Source organism: Halictus rubicundus, chromosome 9 (assembly GCF_050948215.1).
Source record: "Halictus rubicundus isolate RS-2024b chromosome 9, iyHalRubi1_principal, whole genome shotgun sequence".
Lineage (NCBI taxonomy): Eukaryota > Metazoa > Arthropoda > Insecta > Hymenoptera > Halictidae > Halictus > Halictus rubicundus.
The window spans coordinates 13,674,544-13,697,029 of NC_135157.1; the positions used below are offsets into that span (position 1 = coordinate 13,674,544).

The 22,486-nt window shown below is 42.6% G+C and overlaps 3 protein-coding genes across 6 annotated transcripts in view; 2 read left to right on the forward strand and 1 right to left on the reverse strand.

Annotated features, from left to right (window-relative positions):
• The first annotated feature begins 602 nt into the window (after nt 1-602).
• LOC143357279 (PX domain-containing protein kinase-like protein) lies at nt 603-7,371 on the forward strand. Of its 3 annotated transcripts, XM_076793656.1 has the most exons (9): nt 603-1,036; nt 1,682-1,870; nt 1,951-2,047; nt 2,357-2,781; nt 2,859-3,035; nt 3,108-3,518; nt 3,591-3,747; nt 3,819-3,863; nt 4,178-4,319. In XM_076793656.1, the coding sequence occupies exons 1-8, from the start codon at nt 935-937 to the stop codon at nt 3,833-3,835; spliced, it is 1,575 nt and encodes a 524-aa protein (XP_076649771.1). In that variant the 5' UTR covers nt 603-934; the 3' UTR covers nt 3,836-3,863; nt 4,178-4,319. The 3 variants fall into 3 exon arrangements, with proteins under 3 accessions (XP_076649771.1, XP_076649770.1, XP_076649769.1); XM_076793655.1 differs by lacking the exon at nt 3,819-3,863 and having other exon boundaries at nt 4,187-7,371; XM_076793654.1 differs by lacking the exon at nt 3,819-3,863 and having other exon boundaries at nt 604-1,036; nt 4,178-7,371.
• Taz (tafazzin, phospholipid-lysophospholipid transacylase) lies at nt 7,056-15,912 on the reverse strand. Of its 2 annotated transcripts, XM_076793657.1 has the most exons (6): nt 15,661-15,912; nt 13,521-13,586; nt 9,896-10,024; nt 8,271-8,514; nt 7,390-7,644; nt 7,056-7,320 (listed from the first exon to the last, which is right to left on the reverse strand). In XM_076793657.1, exons 1-6 carry the CDS (start codon nt 15,773-15,775, stop codon nt 7,281-7,283), a joined length of 849 nt encoding a protein of 282 aa, XP_076649772.1. In that variant the 5' UTR covers nt 15,776-15,912; the 3' UTR covers nt 7,056-7,280. The 2 variants fall into 2 exon arrangements, with proteins under 2 accessions (XP_076649772.1, XP_076649773.1); XM_076793658.1 differs by lacking the exon at nt 13,521-13,586.
• A 5,618-nt stretch (nt 15,913-21,530) lies between these two features.
• Nucleotides 21,531-22,486, forward strand: part of LOC143357016 (uncharacterized) — a 190,151-nt gene continuing 189,195 nt past the window's right edge. The window contains exon 1 of the mRNA XM_076793143.1: nt 21,531-22,141. The gene's annotated coding sequence lies outside the window, so the exon portion shown is untranslated. The remainder of the gene's footprint in view (nt 22,142-22,486) is intronic.

Consider the following 22,486-nt stretch of genomic DNA (forward strand, 5'->3'; position numbering starts at 1 on the left):
GTGCAAATTTGCAAATGTATACTCAATATATTCAACGCGTAACCAAATAGAAGTAATTTTGTAATCAAAATTCCGTTCATGAAATTGTCTATATTTTTTAAATAGAGCTTTTCCCGACATTGTGGATCAAATATTGCCGCGCTTTCCAACGTTGTCGATTAGATATAAGGAGGTTCGCCTCTTGTTATACCTATATACTCTCTGCTTTTATTTCGGAGCTGTAATGTCGCCCTAAACGAAGTCGCCGCCATCTTAGTAATCACTATCGCGTATTTGAAATTCAGAATAAGAACATGATCAGAGAGGAAATGAGAGTGCCCACGCCCGGGATTTTAGTGTCCCCGCTATAGTGCTGCCCCCTAGTCTAATTTTAGCCTGGATCAGAATCTCCAGGCTAAAAGGATAATGCAGGTTCTGGTCCAGGCTAGAAAGATGATGCAGATTCTGATCCAGGCTAACAATTAGATTAGGCGGCAGCACTATACCAGGGACACTAAAATTCCGGGCTTGAGCACTCTCATTTCTTCTCTGCTTCCATGCCTCGTCTGTGACATAACAGAGCGAAGATCGCAGCGCCATTGCAGCTAAGTTCTCGCGGTCAAGCGGCATACGTGTAAAGAAATTTTGCGTTTATGTAGTTGCCACCTGTCGCTGGTAGCACTGCGGTAGAGAATGAGGTGTGATAGTAAATGATGGGTGTCAAGCCCCGAGACGAAGTCTGTGTAGTTTGATTGCGCCGATCGTTAATCGGGACGTTGCGTCCGAGCATCGTATTGGGTGACATTGAAAGTGTTTCACGTACAGTGCGAAATATACGTTCACCAATGTTGAAATGAAACAGAACTGCGTCATGTCTGGCGACCCAGGGAAATTCTGCGATAGGCACACGCAGTTCGCCCCGCACAGGCTCTGCAATCCGTCGGATTAATGATCAATGGCTTTATTCGAGAAACGATACACGAATAAAGTGCTACTAGATGATACAGAGAAGCTGTCAAGCGTCATTGAAAATGCAAGAGCTATCGACGGTCACACGGTACGGCGCACGCTTAACGCGTATATACATACATACATACATCTGACATTTGCTCGATAATAGGCGACGTTTACGCACATCGAGGCTTAGCCGCGATTTCGTATCATTGAGTCAGGTGAAGAGTCCCCATTATCCGTCGACGTTCTCGATTTTTCTGTCACTTCCTTGCTGATTACCGCTGTATTCTTTCCTGAATTGTAATCGGCGTTCGTTCCGCTGTTTTACACCATTATGCAAGTATTGGTGTACTTACGGGGTACCTTGTTTTTAATGTTTTCAGAAAATAATTTACAACGCAGGATCATTTATAAAATTCGTCGAACGTCAATTTTCATCGATGTTATTTAGCTGTTATAATTAATGAACATATTCGCAGGTGTTATTGTGAATGGAGTAAATGATACTCGGTTACAAAATTGAGCATACTAGTCATAAGAAAAAGCGAATTATGACTCGAGTTCACTAATATGAGTTTGTATTTTATTGTGGAAGAGGCTCCAGGTCCAAGTAAATTAATTTTTGTTTTGTCAACAAAGTAACGTTTCTTGAAAGTCTACAGAATATTTTGAGACACGTCAAATATATTGGGTAGTAGAGATACATTGAAATGATAATAATGAATATAATGTTTGCTTCACTATTTAGGAGTATGTGATCAGAACACAAAGAGGTCCATTACCAGACAAATTTTGGCGAGTCAGCAGACGCTACAATGACTTCTTACAGCTCAATGCAGCTTTATCAATATCAGGCATTGACCTGTACCTTCCTCCAAAGAAAATCATTGGTAATATGGAACCAGATTTTGTAACTCAGCGTCAAGTAGCACTACAGGTTAGTTAAAAGACATGGTAATAAATCAATGAGTGTTAAGCAACAGCAAGTTACAAATCCATATTTTCTAATGCTTTCAGAATTTTCTAAACAAAATACTAATGAATCCTATATTGGCATCGTCCCTTCCCATGAAAAAATTTTTAGATCCGGAAAATTACACAGCACCGTTACATGGTATGATGTAAACTTAATAATCAAAAAATAAGATACGCATATCTGTAGATATACCGAACCGGGTACCCGATGGTCTGGACGGGACGGAAAGGTACCGGATGCTCGAAAATTTCGCGATTCTCGATCTGGAATCCTGAAAATTCTCGAGAATCCCGATATATTCGAGAACCCTAATATTCTCGGGATTCCCAAAATATTTGAAAACCGATTCCAACTAAAATTCTCGACCCGTCCCGACCCGACATTATCGGGTTCTCGCACACCTCTCGATAAAACTAATCTTATTAATTGACTAATTTTGACTTTCAGAAATAGCTCTGCAACAGGTGTCACTAGCTTTACGCAGCGAAGCAAATTATGAAGTTGGTAAAGCCATTCCTGATATGGGATGGCGGTTGAGAAAGCATTATTACACGGTCAAAAATCGTCAGAATCCCAAGCAAGAATTGCTGCTTGCATGGGTAGAATTTGGCCCGGATAAACACCTGCAGGACAAAGATATGCAGGGTATTTTCAAAAGTTTAGGCACCCTAAAACATAACTATATAGAACCAATTGTGTACCAACATGTGACGGAGAACGGAGCTCTAATGATAAGAAACTTTTATCAAACTGGTACACTGCGTGACACTTTGTGCGTAACTAAACCGAAGCAACCGTTCATAAAGAAGTATGGAAATCCGAAACAAACCAAATCGTTAACAGTGCCTGAAATTGCAATGTATGGTTACCAGGTCGGTTAAAGTATCTCTACATTGCAATAATAATTAATCAATGTAGTGTAGCGCTAAATGGTGTTTTAACGTTTCAGATTTTGGAAGCTTTAGGATTTCTTCATGAGAAAGGTCTGCCATATGGGCACTTGCATACGGGCAACATTCTTCTAACTCAAAGATGTGCTAAATTATTAGACGTAGAAAATGGTTTGCTAGGTTTGCCTGCATTTTATCGGCCCTACGTTGTACAGAGGCGTAAACTTCACGCCACGGTACAGTACCAGTTAACATGTATGTACGTTGAATACCTAATGGTGATTAAACGAAGTAATCGTTTCCAACAGACTCAAGTGGACGTCTACTCGTTTGGGCATGTGCTGTATGAAATGGCATTTGGAAGGCCACTTTTAGAAGCGACGTGCTCCGAATTACCATACTGCGAGGCAAATCTAAAGAATCTGCTCGAAGTGATCTTGTCGCCAGAAGATGTGAAACAAGATCTACCAACAGTATCATACTTGCTGGACCACCCGTTCTTCGAATCGGCCAGACGCGGTGCGCTGGCGATTGGGTCCGTGGAGAAGCCACACTTTAAGTTAAGTAGTCATTTAAAGCAAGCTCTTCAGGATGCGGTCAACAAAGCAGAGCTAAGACTGAAAGACGAACAAAAAGTGGCCAGACATCAAAAGAGGCTTGTTAAAGTCCAAGAGAAGATGAGTTCGGACGAAGAGATGAAAAAACGGAAACAGAAACTGGTGAGTGTATCTTATCGGTGACACAGGTCACTGATACAGTCGTGAATAAAATCGATCTTTTCGTTTCCACAGAAAAAGGAACAAAAATTGGCACAAGAACAACGTGCTGGGAATCAGTTAAGTACAAACGGATTGAAGCAAGTGAATGGCAAGAGTCCAGAACGGTCGGACAGTCCCACAAGCACTTCGACGGCCACCAGTGTCGGAACCTTGACTCCGCCTTCTCTGCGTGAGTATCAGACTATCTGCGAACAGACCTCGCTAATAACTAACATTAATCTTACGAAATTTTTACATTAGCTGGACACAAAAGTTGATGGCGCATACTACGCTTATTTCGCTCACGTAGGTCATATCATCGTTCATTAATCATCGATTAATAAGCATTCACGCATCTTCTCATTTGATCATTGCTTGGATACATCTTCAGTGAAGTATTATATTCCTCTGATTGTGACTTCCGTAGTACGTTCTGGTAGATATCTCTTTTTATCCTTTTCCGAGTATGCGTGTCCTCCTTCCATACTAGCTAGCAGTAGATACAAACGAATCGACCAAAATATAAACGTTAACCGTAGCGGGTGTCCAAGCGATGTCGCACGAGTATGGTGAACAAGTTGCTCTCAATTTAACTGACGGTTTTGTTAATGTGCCGCAAGGTGATGCAGCCTCTAGCAAGGGTACTATCCCTCCGCCTCCGATGCCACCAACCATCGACGTAGCCGACAACGTCCCGAAGGTGACCAACGAGCGAGCTGCTCTGCTCGGGAGTATTAGTAACTTCAACAAAACTAGTCTTCGTAAAGTTGCGAATGGGCCCCGTTGAGCCGGTAGGTTAGACAACAGATGGGATAAACAATCTTATTGTAATGAGAACCGTAATCCATACTGCAGGAGTGCTATTTTTCTTCGTCGAACAGTTTAGACGCGACGGAGTTTATACATTTTTATTTTGATCGCGATACTTGCGAGAATCGTGGGATCCGAGTTTTTTTAGGATCTTTAAAGACGTTCGCTGCAATGGCAAACAATCAGTAATCATATTACGAAAATCCTCTATTTATATGTATATATATAGCGTGGCAAGAACAATTACTGTTCGAATATCTTCAGAATTGTAAAGTGATCAAAATGGCTACTTTCAAGGTCATATTCATTGAAGTCACAATTGCTCTTGGAATTACGAAGATATTATTGTGCTATTAGTTATTGTTTTGCCTCCTATAATGAAAGCACAACGCATTTATAGAAATGGCTGGTGTTTAGGTCTATTTCGCTGATGATTTTGTTTTCGGAGCACCGTCCATAATCGGATTTGTGATCGTAGACAAATGAACTAAAGTATGGAGAGATTTAAAAAAAAAAACAGAAGAAGAAGTGATCTTTTATAAGTCGTGATCGTATATGTGTGATACGGATATAGTAGTTGGGCAATCGATGTATTTCAGTAGAAAATCATTTTCCTCTTAATTTTGTTATATATATATTTAACGATGAAAAAAAATTGATCGATGACTAATATATTTTATTCGTGTAACAATTAATCGTACACGCCGTCACGGGTGGACGCATAATAGAAAAAAAAACAGTAACAATTGTATAACATTGGTTGTTGTAGAAATGATTTTTTCTCGATCCAAGTCTCGCGATCATTGTTTTCAACGGCTTCATTTGACCGTTCTTAACGTGTTCTTAAAGAATAATTGAGAAATTTGAAATAATAATGATATATGACCAATGCGATAAGCAACTATGTTCGTCGCGTGAAATTCGTCTCGTTAATGTGTACCGTTCCGTCTATTTCAAAGTTTATGTGTGACGTATTAATGTACAGATCGATCGACAGTTTTCTGTGAGGTTCGTTCGTCTCGTGAACGTGAATATATTGTATGTTGCTTTCGTTGTGTGAGTCGTAGACTCGGAACCGCGTTCGTTTCTACGAGGAGAAAATGTGCCAATGGAAATGTATGCAATTTTTTTCGTCGAACAGATATGTTATGGTGTCGAATAACTGTAACCTATCTCTAAATGTCACAAAAAAAAAAAGAAGAACAGTACATTTATATAGATATATGTAAAAAATATATATATACATGTAAATGTATGAGATTTGTCTGTGAATAACTGTCACGGAAGCTGTGTAATATAGACGCGATTTTCATACGTGACGTTGATTTTAAATGTAATTTGTTGATTTTATTCGTATAAATGCTATACTACATAGAATAATATAAATATTTGTTTTATCGAGAATTGTGAAATCAGAATGAAACGAAATCTATATTTACCAAGTAACAGAACGAAATATAACTCGTGCGTAACTGAGAAGTTTTGAGGAACACTTGTTTAGCAATGAGAATCGTCATGAAATTGCGACATGTCTCGTCTGCCGAAACAAAATAAACTCGCTCGATCGTTGCGTTACAGCGTGTAATGATGTGTATATCCCCTAATATGAAAAACACCATTTATTAGAACGAAAATAATTGCGTCGACAGAAGTATCGTATTACAATTTTAAAAAAATATCTTACTCCGTAACAAATTTCAACACAGAAAGATAGCTTTCATGTAGGAGATATTTTACTACTCGCTAAAAAAAGTTTAATAAATACAAGATATGCATATCTTTGCAGTATTTTTATCATTCGAAGGATCTTTAATACTATATTGTAAATTCTCAATATATAAAAAATATATATGTGTGAATATCGCTGTCTAAATGTATGATTATAACCGTAATCAGTACAGTTGGTTTCGTTTGTGCGCGTGCAATATCTACACGATTCGTTTCAAAGGCCGCCGAATAATTCTGCTTCCGAGAGAACTTCCTTCTCTCGCGTGTATCTTCCGTTTACGGAGCGATATTTCTTTTATTTCCCGTACAATTGTACTTCGTCTACGCGCAGCGATACAAAATCGGTCGTCCTTCTTCATTTTCGTTCTTTGTCCGGCATACGCAATAGCAACTCGGTGAACGTATCGAACTGTGTTACGCCCAGCCGCGTGATCACACAAATTATAGTTTTGCAGTTGTTGGAACAAGCGTTCGTAGACCAGCCATCGAACAAAACGATGGCTGGGTTTACCGCATTACGTGCAAGAAGCTTTTGTAATTTATGAATCTGTTTTAAAATATGCTCTATTCACAATCTGCGCGAGTCTTTATGTAACATGGTTAGTCCTATGTACACATATGTAATGTATATACAATGCTATCCACGCAATTGTGTCACCATGAGAATGTATATGGCATTCTTGATTAAGTCTGGACGACTTCTATTTAACACGTTGACTGTCGAACCGGCGAGCAAAGCCAAAGCAACTCGTTTAGTGAAACAAAAATTATAGGCGAAGATTTATTACTCTTTTTACACTGTTACATATCTCGCAGATCTTAACTAAATTTGGCACACGTGCTTCGCACGATATTAAAATGTTTACATCTGAATGGACTATCGAGATACTCACGTACGAGGAACGCGACAGTCAACGTGTCAAATTAACAGCTAAAACCAACTGTCATGAGTGTAGCTTGTTTCCTTTTTTTTTTTCTGAAGAGCTTAACACTACTGTCCCAGTCTGTGTGTATTACATTGCACATCTACACAATTATTATTATCGTTCACAGGTGATCCCGCTCATTAAAAATCCCAGCACGAATACCACCTACAGTCATATTATAATTCGATTGTTATCGTTATCTTCTCTTTTGATAAATTAAGGCTAATCGGGGTCGCATTCTGATGGCCCCGACCGAGTATCATAACTTCTCATGAAGCTTTTCGGTTACCGTCTTCAATCTGTAAACAGAGAAATTTGTTTTTATATTACAAAATGACACTCTTACGGGCTTTTGTTTAGAGAATTACCTTTGAAGCTCCTCTTGAATTCGATCCGTGATCGCTTTCCTAGTTTCTAGCTCGCTTGCTTTCGATGCTCGCAATTTATCTACCAGGTCGCTGAAATCTATGGGCTCGCCATAGTTTATAGTGACCCTATTCCCAAACCTTAACCAGTATGGCGGCTCGTTTGGAAGAACTTGGTCCATGCCAAGATGATAGATTGGAACCACTAGGGGTGTAACAGGTGATTCCATTATTAACCTTCCCACGCCCCATTTTAATCTACAAAACGGATGGGGATGAAATAACAAAAAAGAAAAACTAACCATGACCGAATTGCTATTAAATCGACGGGAAATAAACGGCCGATCGGCGTTCAGCTTGCACAATTTTCCCTCAAATCGAGCTCGTGTGATTTCGGTCTTTTAAAATTGTGGCTTTGAGACTAAATCAGTAATGTTTCGAATTGAGACTATTTTAAAAATAGAATTAAGTAGATAATTTGTTCTGGACTATTTTTTCCTGGAACTTATTAACACTTTAACGACCGCTCACGCAATATGTTTGTGATGCTACCGCCGAAGGTTGTTGGCCAGTACCACACTCTTTGTGTGATAATTTATGAATGTAAACAAGTGTGGATGTTGCTATTGGCTTCGTATTTCATCGCCACGTCTTTGATTTTAGGTAATTATTGCCTATTTTTAATTTTTAATTAATTCTTCAAAAATACTGCCGGCCGCTGGCGACGTTTCACTGCGTAGACGCGCGGTCGTCAAAGTGTTAAGGTTCTGGGAAACTTGATGGAACGTTTCTTAAGACATCGATGACTTCCGAGAAAAATGTCTGATCGATTTTCGCATCGGTCATTTATTTCGATCGATTCATTAGCACCCGAGATACCAAACCTCATGTTCTCTTTGAGCATGTTGACTTTCCCCTCGGGGAAAATGTGCAGCCAATCTCCGGAGGCCAGCTTCTCCATGCAGAAGTCCATCGCTTCCTGATATATACCGCCGCCTCTGATTACGGGGATACATCTGCCCAACATGAAGAAGTAGGAGTGCCAGGTTTTCGTGAAACAAATGTCGTGCGCGGCGAGCGACCATCTCATCTTACGTCGACTCAGCAGATGCCTCAGGTCCAGGGACGCTAAATGAGTTCAGAGATTTTTCTGTCTTAAATTCTTTCATTCGATCGCGTATCGACGTCAGTCTGAGAAAGAAAAGATTACATATGTCTCAGGAAAGGGGAACGTGACAGCGTGTCAACTTAATTCGATATTAAAACGAGGCTCGTGACGCTTTTCTTTTTCTTTTTTTTTTTTTTACATTAGCCGGTTCGCACGGGGCCTTGAACGCGCATAAGTGTTTTCCGCCGTTCTTCACCTCTGCCTTTCCGATCGATCCACGTGTCGAGCATTGCTTGGCAAATCACAATGCTACAATGCGGAATATTACGCCGTATGAATATTCATCGAGGCTTTATGCACTGCTATGCCAGAAGAGTAGCTTAAAAATCCTAAGAGAAATTATTAGACTTAGTGACTCGATGATTCGACGTTGAATAATTGAGTAAGAGAAGGAAAGCCGGGTAATCATACAGTTACAAAGTTAATCTTTTCCTCGTGTTCGTTTTTCGGGCCCGCTCATTTTTGTCAATAAAAATATCTACGTTAAATGCCGACGTAAGCAAGCGCGGCGGGGATGCAGTTTTCGGCTACCTCGAGATACCAATCAGTTTGGACTTTGGCTGTACTTATCGTAAAATATTCTGAAGGTAACCGGAAGAATTGCAATTTCGATCCGACCGAAAAGTGCAAATGTTTGACAAACACGTGTACAATGTTCTTAGACCGCGAGAAATCTATCTTCTCGGATTACAAGACACGCGTGTCGTTCTCATTTAACACTCGGGAGAACACAGTAGTATTCAAAAGATCCTTTCACGCAATTAATCATTTATGATACTGTACGATTAAGATTAGGCCGGATCGATGGAACAGTGTCGTGTGCTGAGCGAAGAATAGTCAATAAAGTGGACGCAGTGGAATTCCATTTACTATGGCCGAGCTTTTACCAACACCAGTGTACAACGCCACGCCCTTGCTGTAGGGACCAAACCGGATGTAACGGTTCGGAGCTTTCCAAGGTCGCTCCAAGGTCAACGTGTCCGTATTCTTTCTGCAATCTTCAAAGTTCAAATAGCCGCTATATTTTACAACTAAAAAATTTGGTTCTATGGTAGCTGACACTGACTTCTCATCAATTTTGCGTCTATCTTGCACGTGGCGATATTAATTGGATCATCCACTGCGCATATGACGAGTTCGATGCACAAGTGGTGGATCATCGACTTGAAAATTGCCGATAAATAAAACATTACTCGTGCTGTTGCGCGGGCAAAAAGTCGCCGGCGCAAACAGCATCACTTTTGCATTAAACAGTCTCTTATGTTTATTGAGCGTTTAGGGACGAGCGGCCGGGATAAATGGAGTTCCACTGTAATCGTCGAAAGGGTTAAGAGAACTTACCCCAGATGCCTGGATCGTCGAAGCAGCTGTAATGATTCGAGACGGTGATCAGAGGAATATTTTTCGGCCGGCATTCTAGCACTCGCGTCATAATGTGCTTGTTGTACACCATGGTTTTGTTTAGCCATTCTTAAACAATCAAGGAATAGAAAGAAACGGTTCGGTAAATTAACTCACATTTCTGGGAAAGAGGGGGACAACGGCGGCGGCCGCTGTGGCCACTGTTTCGATGCTTGGAATGCGTTTAACTATTACCGTGGAACGGGCTTTGTCCTGACTGCACTTAGGCGAACTGGCACGCTTTTTCAACGCGCGCTCGGCAAACCGCGGCCTACGTTCACCTCGGCGAACGGATGCTTTGTCGAAATAATTTTTGAAACGTTTACGTATAGACAAACGCATTTTCGCAGAACAAATTTCAACATTTCATTTACGACAACGGTTAGCGATAGTGGCGGATTAGTTCGATAAGAATCGATAGCAGAACAATATACTCTTGACCTAGTGAAACGAGTTACAGATGACGGATCGTGTTAAGAAAAATGGTAACAATGCGGTTTCCGGTTTGTTGATAACGTATACGTGTTCACTTTCAGTATTATTGCGACGTTAATTTATTTATGGAATCATTCCTACGGCACTTTGCATACTGACAAGAACGTTGAACTGCACGGTTCACCTTGGAATTGTACCTTCTACTCTTCTTCAAAAAATCTATAATCCTGCGGTATCTTCGGAATATGAAGTTAACTTATCATCGGCACTGTACCGGCAAGATCGAAATATTAATATATCACAAATTCATAATTTCCTAGAAGGAGAAGGCAAGTTTGTATCTATCGCATGCATCTAGTTTTTCTAACGTGCTTCTAAGAAATAATTGTACTATATCTACTCTTGATCTAAATTTTCAGTCAACAAATTTTCAATCATCTATAAGTTAATAATATCTAAAAGCAGACAATGGGCGAGTTTGCTCCTCAAAAAACGTACGCGGGCTAACAAAAATTAATGAAACGCGCGTCCAGCGAATTTTGTGACAAATGTTCATAGCAGGCTTGATTGGAAACCATTAAAAATCAATTAACTTTCTCGAGCCCCCGGGGAACAACGCGCGAAAGAAAGGAATTCTTTGCGTAGTTTGTTAATTGCGATAAAATTCCACTGACCGGAGAGTAGAAAAATCATGCAGTCGAACGATAGTCTGTGATGTGACATTGAACACGGGTGAAACGAGTGTCGGGAGCATTGATACTCGTTCACTATTGTTACAACATAGAGCTTCTAAGATATAATTGTACGAATACTCCATCTACTCCAAATTTTCAGTCATCTAAAAGCTAATAGTATCTAAAAGCAGACAATGGGCGAGTTTGCTCCTCAAAAAACGTGCACGGGCTAACAAAAATTAATGAAACGCGCGTCCAGCGAATTTTGTGACAAATGTTCATAGCAGGCTTGATTGGAAACCATTAAAAATCAATTAACTTTCTCGAGCCCCCGGGGAACAACGCGCGAAAGAAAGGAATTCTTTGCGTAGTTTGTTAATTGCGATAAAATTCCAGTGACCGGAGAGTAGAAAAATCATGCAGTCGAACGATACTCGGTGAAGTGACATTGAACACGGGTGAAACGAGTGTCGGGAGCATTGATACTCGTTCACTATTGTTACAACATAGAGCTTCTAAGATATAATTGTACAAATACTTCATCTACTCTTGATCTAAATTTTCAGTCAACAAATTTTCAATCGTCTAAAAGCTAATAGTATCTAAAAGCAGACAATGGGCGAGTTTGCTCCTCAAAAAACGTGCACGGGCTAACAAAAATTAATGAAACGCGCGTCCAGCGAATTTTGTGACAAATGTTCATAGCAGGCTTGATTGGAAACCATTAAAAATCAATTAACTTTCTCGAGCCCCCGGGGAACAACGCGCGAAAGAAAGGAATTCTTTGCGTAGTTTGTTAATTGCGATAAAATTCCAGTGACCGGAGAGTAGAAAAATCATGGAGTCGAACGATAGTCTGTGATGTGACATTGAACACGGGTGAAACGAGTGTCGGGAGCATTGATACTCGTTCACTATTGTTACAACATAGAGCTTCTAAGATATAATTGTACGAATACTCCATCTACTCCAAATTTTCAGTCATCTAAAAGCTAATAGTATCTAAAAGCAGACAATGGGCGAGTTTGCTCCTCAAAAAACGTGCACGGGCTAACAAAAATTAATGAAACGCGCGTCCAGCGAATTTTGTGAAAAATGTTCATCGCAGGCTTGATTGGAAATCATTAAAAATCAATTAACTTCCTCGAGCCCCCGGGGAACAACGCGCGAAAGAAAGGAATTCTTCGCGTAGTTTGTTAATTGCGATAAAATTCCAGTGACCGGAGAGTAGAAAAATCATGCAGTCGAACGATACTCGGTGAAGTGACATTGAACACGGGTGAAACGAGTGTCGGGAGCATTGATACTCGTTCGCAATTGTTACGACATAGAGAAATTGACAGTGGTGGCCAAGAAGGGAGCAATGGAGAAAGAGACACGACAGGGACGGGGTGAAGAGGGTAGAGTTACGCATGTCGCATCTATGCGGCCGACCAATTGAGTAATGCGCTTAATTTCCGAAGTTTATTGTATCGTCACTAAGTAAGCGGCGAGTCGTCCTCGTAAATCAGTGCTGTCCACGGTAGGGGCCCCTCACGTGCTATCTTCCCCCTCCAACCGCTGACTCGCCTGGCGTATCCTCGTGGTGGGGGTTCGCCGCGTGTAATTACGAGAGCGAGCGTTTAGCCATAGCGCCACAGCACTCCGCGCGACGTACACATACATTATACATACGGTAACGCGCGACTAATATAAGCAATGATCGTCACTTGCCACGACTATCTTCTTATGTACCACTTAACTTTAAATTGCTCCTCGGACGGTGACGATTCGAAACATATAGATACAATTTCTACACGATTTTTCAGAACAGTCGAAGAAGCCGCAAACGTGCAAATTCAGCGTTCAATCGAATAACACTCGGAAATTAAACCAAAAGAACAAAACGATAGCTACTTAACACTAGAACGACCGGAGCAGTCAAAACGACTGGTTCCTAATTTTTTCTTCTACAATTACTGAAATTGTAAAAATGTTTTCATCGGAAATTTTTTAATGAACCTCTTCATTGAAGCACATGTTACAATGAAAGTTGTATGAAGTCTGAATGGGCACAGTCTTGTCACAAAGCAATATACGTCAGGCGCATTTATTGCTCGGTCGTTCCAGTGTTAGATAGGAGTTAAGCATAAGAGGAAAAAAAAGCTTGATAGCATTTGTTACGCATAGTCGGAGCTAATAGCGTACAAAAGTTAATGGACAAACCCAACGGAAAGTATTTTCTATTTGCTAGGGAAACATCCCTCGGTGTTTCTACGGTAGAAGAATTTTTGGAAGAAAGAGAAATGCGCTACTGTGACACGCCACGGTTCGAATCGCGCGCGCAGTTCCCGCGCTTCGGCTGCGCTCGCTGCGCACCAGCACGGTCGCGCCGGCGAACGGTGCGGTGGTGGGGATCAGGTTTGTCTCGCGAGGGACAATTTTGGACAGCACTGTCGTAAATCAGTGGTACTCACTGAGAGGCCAGCAAGGGCCAACGACCGATTTCCTGTGCCCTTCGTTGGGCGGTAACAGAATTCTACCTGAAACGAAAAATAACCAACACTTTGCAAAGTGCTAAATCGGGGTCGAACGACGACGAGGAACGTGGACGAGTACGTTCACAGAAGGTTACAGGAGGTCGTAAGAACAGGTCGACGTCAATGGACTAGCAAACAGGACCGTCGTATATAGTTGGCACCTTAGGCAACGTGTCTGGGAACTACCAAAAAATTTGGAGCCTACAAACAAAGAGTCTAGGATTAATAGAATTCATTAAAATGATAAAAAGGTCGCCATGATGGGTCGGTATGGGTGGGACGGGAGGCGGTGATCGATCGAACACAAACACGATGATAACACGTTAGTAAACATTAGCTATGGTGATTTTACGCTCACTTCCTGTGTTTGCTATTCACGATGGACTGCTTCGAATGATTTTTGTATACTAATTCGTAATAGGACTATGAACAGAGGCAATAATAATTGGATTGTAACACAATGGAATCTGTTGTTACACAATTGTATTTAGTTTAGTTTAGTTTGTGTTTAGGAGAAGTTCATGGCACTGGAAGATTGTTTATTTTGCTGCACCGAAGATAACGTAATTTGTCACGCTACGCACGTGTTTACTTGCTTATTCAAGCTAACTCGCTTTTGAATCACGCGACAGCCATGAAACAGTGACCCCGGTCGCTGGAATCGTGCGCCACGCTAATATTTTATAATTACTGTTTCTATGTTATTTATTAAACGTTACTTTGGCTGTCGCGTGGTCCAAAATTGTCCCACATAAGGCAAGGGCCCCACTCAACGTGGGGGTACCAATTACTGTGCCTATATCAATTACAGTTATTTTTACAGCATAATGAATATTAAAAGAAAAGAGATATATTAACACTAGAACTACCGAACCAGTCGAAATGACTGGTTCCTGATTTTTTCTTTCACAATTACTGAAATTATAAAAATGTTTTCATCAGAATTTTTTAAATTAGAATAAAAATTGAGTTAGAATAAAAATGGTATTAGGTTTGAATAGATGTAGTCTTGCCATTATTACAAAGTAATATTCTAGTGTTAGCTGATTTTAATGACAAAAATTTAATATCGCTTTTTTAGTATTGATTACGCTTTAGAAATAAGTGTAATTAATATAGGCAAGCAATTGGTACCAACTTTACCCTGTGTAGTGAGTTACACGTAAAGCGCGCGATTGTATTGTCTAACCTACTTTCAGTTTCGTTTGGAAATATTCAAATAGGCGCGCGAGATTCGAAACACGTAATGAATGTAAACGCAATGATTATTCCAAACTACTACTATCAATCGGAAACATGGGTGATATGACCTTTGGAAGGGAACGGCGTGAGACACATGGTTGCAACAGGTGACGTCTTTGATCCTCTAGCTCTAACTTATCATGGTAGCTCGTAATGCCATTACAAATCACTTTTCCGACGTGGTCGATAAGTTCGATGAGACACGCACGATACGGCGGCGATAAAATCATACGATACGCTCGACGTCGTGTTTGCTTCAACATTAAGTCACGCGTAAGCGAACCGCGTGGAGCGATTTATGTAAATAAATAATTTTGCCAGCCGATCGCTGGCACGTTTATTTGTTTGTTTGATCGAGCCGCAGAAAATACGGAAGCGCCGAGCGAAGAAGGAATAAAAGTTGCGGCGCACCCGTTTACATGTTATTACCGTACACAAACAGAGGCGGCGTGAAAAAAAGACTTCGTTAGATCGTTATTAGCGACGATTAAATCGAATGATTCCGGTATAATGTGATTACATAAATCGGAGATGTTATCCTGCACGCGAACCCGTCGCACGTACACACGCCTGCTCGCGAAATAATGAGCAATTCCTTCGGCGATTCAACGCCTGGTTATCCCTGCCATTCAAACACGGGTAATAGGGAATAACTATAGAACGCGCAGTCACTACACGAGTCAAATGCGCTCCGGTGTGGAATTAACAGATTTGCGAGACTCGAAGGAGAATTTCCAGGTGAAAATCGGGCTAATCGTTGACAGAAGTATGCGACAACGACGGCGAAGAAACGCGAGGATTTTTAACGAGCTGACCGGCTCGTGTAGCCGCTTACCTATAATGATTTTCGAGAAAATCCCTACTGCAACGAAGGTTATACTGCTCGCGATGTTCCAGAGGCTGCCCGTAGTTCGAAGCTTCGGTATGATCCATTTGATGTCGTATAACATTGCACTATCTTCCGCTGGATGGATCCGACAGGGAAAACGACAGTGCGGCACTTTTCCGGACGATTGGGAAGTGACTTCCCCGCGAGAAATCGTCTACTCTTTCGTAACTCGCGACAACCATCGTCGTGCCAACTTCACGCCATATTTCCCGACATCTGTCACGTGGTCGGCCGACCGTAGCCGAGCCGAGCCGAGTCGGGCGCGGTATGCGATTTCAGCGACTCACAGCTTTACCGAATTAATAATGGCTTTGTTTTCGAGAATATGAACCTCACGGAATTGAATTTTCAATTTTAGGGCGCAAGCTTGACATCCACGTCGCGTTCACGCGAGCGTGTGTTAACCCTTTGCACTCGAAGCCATTTTAACTCGAAAACGAAACATTTCTTCCGACCTAGAATACTTTCCTTCTATATATATATTTTTTCATGCTGTACATACGGAAATAGTGCAATTTACTTGTACAATACTGAAATGTGTAAGAAATATTTTGAATAATAATACAGAAATTTTTAGTGGCGCCGTACGGTCGCCATTCCAGTGCTAAGGGTTAATATTTAAAATTTCTATTCGTAGGTATTCAGACATTTCTTAGACGTCATTGAATTGTGCTGGAATGGAATCATACATTCGTAACTAAGTTCAATAACTGAACAACGGTTTAGTTTGCACGAAATTTAATCTAATGGAACTTAATTTGCATATTTAATGTACAAGTCGAACACCGGCAGTATGGTTATGTAAGTATATTTCAATTTTTTGTTTGCAGACTTTGAATAATTTCTGAAGCACCATTGAATATTTATATTTACTAGGTTAAAATAACCTATTGTACTGTGTGAGAATAGTGTATTTGTATAGTGCAGTAAAAACAAATTGCAGATTGATCTCGAACTGTAGTTTTGATTTATTAAAAGCAATCGTGTTGTAGCTTCACGAGCATAATTTTATTATGGAACGGAGTGAAGCTAGATTATAATCGAACACGGTGCGCAGACGTACTGAATCATTTCAGTTGAAATTCATCGCGTTTCGAATACTTGTTCTCGCCTTGATTAACGAAGTGCGAATGTGTCTCTTGAATGCGCTAATTACAATTTGGTCTCTTCCGCAGTCGCGCAGGTAGTATACCGCTAATGTACCGATATATGTCCCTAATTAATCGATAATAGCCCCCTAACGGGATCTATAGAGATTATTCGTGACTAGATGGCAGAGATTCTTGCGAATACACGTTTTAAAACTTCTCTTTTATTTTCGTTTACGTAAATTCCCATTCAATTATGGACTTCCGTTCATTAACGAAACATGTTTCTACGCTAAATAGATAAAGCTCGGAAGTCTACGCGTGACTTCTCAGCGAAATTTCATTATCTGTTGCTGCGGACTTAACCTATGCCCCTAATTTCAGATAATTTGGCTGTAGCGACGTAACTATCGATAAGTTGAATTAGTTGAGGAAGAATGTCGGATTTTGTCCGTGATAAGATTATTTCTTGAATGAAAAGTTTTTCGGAACGAGGGAATAGAAATAATAACTTATGGAATAAAATGGAATGGAAATAAAATCATACCAAATAGTAGACATCGCATAATTTATTAAGTAAACTGGTGGAAATTGATCTATTCATAAAAATGATTTCTTATCAACACAAAGATTAAACAAATTATTACTGAATAATACATATCTCGTCACCTCAGTTTGTTTGAACTGTACCATTTAGCAGTAATTTTTTTGGAACGGAAGGATGAGTCGTAGAACTGAAAGAATGCGGTAACGATGAAGCCGTTTATCCGATACTACGGACACGTTTACAAACTGTGCGTAATTATGCGTAAACAGAACGCGCATGTCGTCGCCTATTACAGAAATTGAAAGTCGCGTTATTATGTCTTGCGTTATCCACTACAAGTTGTCACTTGCCCAGTTTCGAGTAGCTGTCAGGTCGTCTCACAAAAATGATGATTTTGTAAGTGCCATTCAGCGTCACTTTTATGGCCATAAAATCTACGTCACGGTCCGGTCCCGCTGGCTCATGCTACGAAATCGTAGGACCAGAAACACGAGAAAGTAGCCTTGTCTGGAACCTAATTCAACAACTGGAATCAGAAACTCATATATTATTGAGTAATGATATGTAATTATTTAAATAGAACTATTGTAGATTCCGAGGAAAACCGAATTCATTTCACACACTTTGTTATTTCACATGACAATGGAACATTTCCGCATTTACCAATAGGGGGAGTTAACAATTCGGAATTATGCATTCGGAGGTCGCAAGGTGGAATGAAATGATATGATTTTTCACTGCCATTTTAAGTTTGTTCGTTACAGACTGCAAACTGCTTGAATAGGAGCGCCAAATGCCGTTCGCGTTAGCCTCTGGTGGAATACTTTGACTGGGAAGACATTAGCGAGAACACCTTCTTCCAATGTCGCGGCGGCGCATCGATGAAATGTAGTGGCCAATGGGAGGTAAAGGAAAGCCTGGGGTCTTCTTCTGGTGGTGGTACGACGTTTCCCAGCGTACCAAAACCGTTCCGACGAACACAAAAACCCGATATATAAAAAGAAACAGGGAAAAAGTATCAGGAGCGCAGAGGGTGGAGCAGCTGAACGTTTCGAGGATCAACGATCGCGATGAGACCCTCCGCTTCGTGTACTCTTCACGGCCGGAAAGAAGGTACCGGCTGGAAGGAATGCGGGTTTGATTCGGTATTAGGCACACATCGTTTCGCTATCGGTCGAAGCGACAATGCCAACGAATCAGATTACGTTTTCTTCCCAGTAAACAAAGTCTTTCTTCTTTCCATAGGGAAACGGCGTTGAAAGGAAACCTGTTAACGTTCTATGGGACATTTATCCCACCTTTCCGACAGCGGCGAATAAATTTATAGACAGATTATTCTGAACGGCGGTAGCTAGCGGTTCCGCTAGCGTTCTCGGCACGATTCGAAAATTGCGCAGAGCGCGTTATAATAATCATACCACGCCCGTAGCCCGTGGTAATAGTAAAATGCCCGGCAGATCGGAGATAACCATTCACGGGTCGAACGGGTACACAATAAGACACAGATGTCTACGAAGTTGTGCCTCCGGCGGTGACTCTGCACTTGCCATGTCAGCCGAATCCAACCCAGCAGAAGCTACAGAGGAAGAACAGGGAGAAGGGTCGATGGGAATCGTGCGAGGGAAAACCATACTCTTTAAGTTCATGCGAATGCACTACCGAGCTGTTGGGTTCGCCTATGAATTCCTGCGGATTTTTCATACGAAAATGATGTGCATTCCTGTCTTCCTCATCTATTTTCTGCTTTCAGATGTGTACTCTAAATTGTTCGATTTCTTCGTGGTTCCATGGCAAGATGTATTTCTTTTCAATAGAAAATTATTAAGGAAACACTAGTCGATGTTTTCAAGCATGAAGATGGAACGTGAGAACTATTGTTCTAGTACTTTTCACGCTAGCAGTTTCTAGACTATGTTAGTCGAGTGAAGTCACATTCGCTTGCTCTTCACTATAGAAAATAATGAATCATAGGAAAAACTATGTTTCTTTTCATATAAAACACGAACCTTGGATTGCGTTTGCGTTGGTCTTTGTCGCGGTAAGAAACCGTGATGCAATAGAAAATTATTCGTCATTTTCCAGTCAAATGGCTGCAATTATTCGAACGCTATTGCTATCGCGCTCTCATAAAAATGTCTTCATCGGAGACAGCAATTAAGGGTTCCGAGTTCTATCATTCACGGAATATAGATTTTTCGAACTTTATTATAGGCAAGAGCAATACATTCGTTTGGAAATATTAGTGATTTACAGCTGTAAGAGAAACTGGAAATCTTGATTTGTAAGTGCTAAAAGAGCCAAAACGGACGCACGATGAATGCTATGTTCCATAGTGGCGTAATAAAGCAGGATTATGCTAAAGAAACCAGACAGATCTCGAAGAGTTTTATTTCAATCTGAGAGTGTGACAATCAATTTGGATAACCTTTATTCTTCGGCGATGGATTAACCCAAAGGTCCATGATTTATGTAACTATAATGTGCGAATTCAAACCGGTTGTCTCTATTCTTATCGTTAACGAATGTTTCTTTCCAGCCATTCTGCTCTCCTGACTGACAGAATCTAATACACTTCTTATCGTTCGAACTCAAGATACTTGTTTGGACTTTTTCCAAACTCGCTCACTAGCTCCAGGCTATACTGCCACGAGCGGCTCATACTTCGAATCAATCTCATCAAATCACCTACTAAAAGTCCTTTTTGATACAACATTGCAAACTTGTAATCTTTCAAGAGAAATCTACAACTGACTATTTAATTGAAGTCTGATGCAAATGCCAAAGAGGAACGGTCGGAAAAAAGATTTCGTACTGTTCGATTACCCGATAAAATATTTCCGAAATTACGGAAATGAGTACTAAATACTTTCTCTTACAAAAAATTCCTAAAACTGGCAATAATTCAAATAATTCACCCGAGGATCCCCGGTTCGGTAAATTGCGGGATCGCGAGCGTGTAGTACATGGTAGCGAGCGCGTCGAGGCAAGAATGGTGCTCGAACAGAAAATATGTACTGTGTGGTCCGGCACGACTAAAAGTTCAAACACTTCGGCCGGGTAGTCGGCGTTCGAACTGGTTCGATCGGGCACGTACGAACTTTTCCGGCGTCGTCGCGTCGTCTGTAGGTACATACATGCATTAGCGGGGTCTCTTCGGCAAAGTTCATGCGCGCGCGAGCGCGAGAGAGCGCGAATGGAAGGGCGCAGCACATCGGACGTACACCGAAGGAGGTGAAAAAGAACGGAAAAGATACAATGATGCGAGAGCAAAGTCGTAGACCGCGGCGGGGGAGGGACGAGAGGAGAATGTCCGGTGGCATGTGGGATGGTGTGGTGGGGCAGGAGGGGAGGGGAGGGGCGGGGAGGGAGGGGTACGGGCTGACGCGAGAAGAGAAGCAACCAGTTGAAGGGGCCCGGGGTACGTTGGTGGGGGAAAAAGGGCCTCATCTCGGCAGCCAGTCCGATTCCGAGTCTCTCGACTGCGTGTTGGCCGTGGCATCGTACGATACAAGACACCCTTCTGGGTTTACAATAGTGCGGAGGATACCGACGACGACGAACTACCGAACCCGAAGACCGTTGCTCGTCGGGGCTCGTGCTGTTCGAGGGGGCCCCCCGGAATATCTCTCCTCCTCTCTCGCGACATCGGTTACCGGCAATCGGTTGGCGGGAGGGAGGGAGGGAGGGAGGGGGCGGCGGGAGAGCGACGGACAACATCGAACCGGTCGTGATTAAGAAGACGCGAACTAGTTCGACGATTTACGAGCTCGCGTGGACACATCGTTCGCCAGGGGCCTGGCTTGGCTCTCTTTCTCTCTGGTCCCCGACACGAAGAGATGACAGATCCCGCGGCGATGCTCGCCGTTGCTCCCGGGTCTGCGATGCCCGCGCGGGTCTTACGGTAACCTCGGCGTACGATCGTTGAACCGCGAACAGTTACCGAATACGATCGCGGAGCGGCTTCGCTTGTCCGTCCGTTGTGAAACACGAGATTCGAGTCCTGTCGAGATAGAACGAGATAGAGGGGAAGGGAACGGAAGGGAAGGGTAAAAAGACGGATCAAAGAGAAAAGGACGAAAAGGAGAGAGAAAGAGAAGTAGCGGGGGGGGGGTGGGTGGGGGAGGGGGGAATCGGTGGGGCAGAGCCGGGACAGAGAGGGACCCCGTAAGCTGCCAGGGAGGAGAGAGCGAGAGCGAGAAAGTATCTAAGAGAGAAAGAGAGAAAGAGAGGAGAGCGAGCCGAGTCGTTCGGCTTGACTCGAGTCGAGTGCAGTGTACGGTGATGCCGCGAGGATGCCACCGTCGTCGGTCCTCTCGACACGATATAGGACGGCGCAGCGACGGTACCCCGTGATCCGCCGGGGCCCCACGACTCCGTGCCACGGCGTTCCGCTGATAGTCGCGCGGTGCGGTGCAAGTGCAAGTGCAGGTGCAGCTGTGAAGTGGTGTCAGTTCGTCGGCGTCCAGGAGATCGGCCGAGGGGGATATTGCGGGGTGTTCGGTGGCCGGCGATGCTGGCTCCGGGGTCCCGTGTGTCCGTTGACTCGCGAGGGATCGCTTCATCGTTCTTGCCAGCATCATCGTTGCTACCGTCGTCGCGCATGAGAGTATCGTCGAAAGACACGCGTCGCGTCACAGTATCGCCGATACGGGAGACGAGGCTCGGCGGCGTTGTCCGGGGTGCGCGTCGATCCGTGGATTTACGCGCAACGATTTCGGGATCGAGACTCTCGAGCGGTACCGAGACCGAGCGGCTTGGCTTCAGCATCTCGGCACCAGAGAGAAAGCAACAGGTACGTGTAGTACGCGTTCCTTATTCCCCGCGGTTGCACGTTGCCCGTGTAAGCGTTGTCTGTTTGTTCGCTCGCTCGCTCGCGCACCAAACACGCGCATGCTCTCGATCGCAGATCTCGCCGTGCTCAGGGCAATATACGGTGGTGCCCGCTTAGTGGTCCGGGACTTTATCGCCGACCACTATCCGGGCAGATGGACCGGAATCGCATGGTTGCTCCCTCCAGGTCTGAATGGGCTGCGAGATCCAGCGAGGAACGTGGACAGCTTATTCGGCGAGCTGTGTCCTAGACACGACCACGGTACTGTCTCGCTCGTTGCACCAGAACGGGACCGGAATTCCGAGA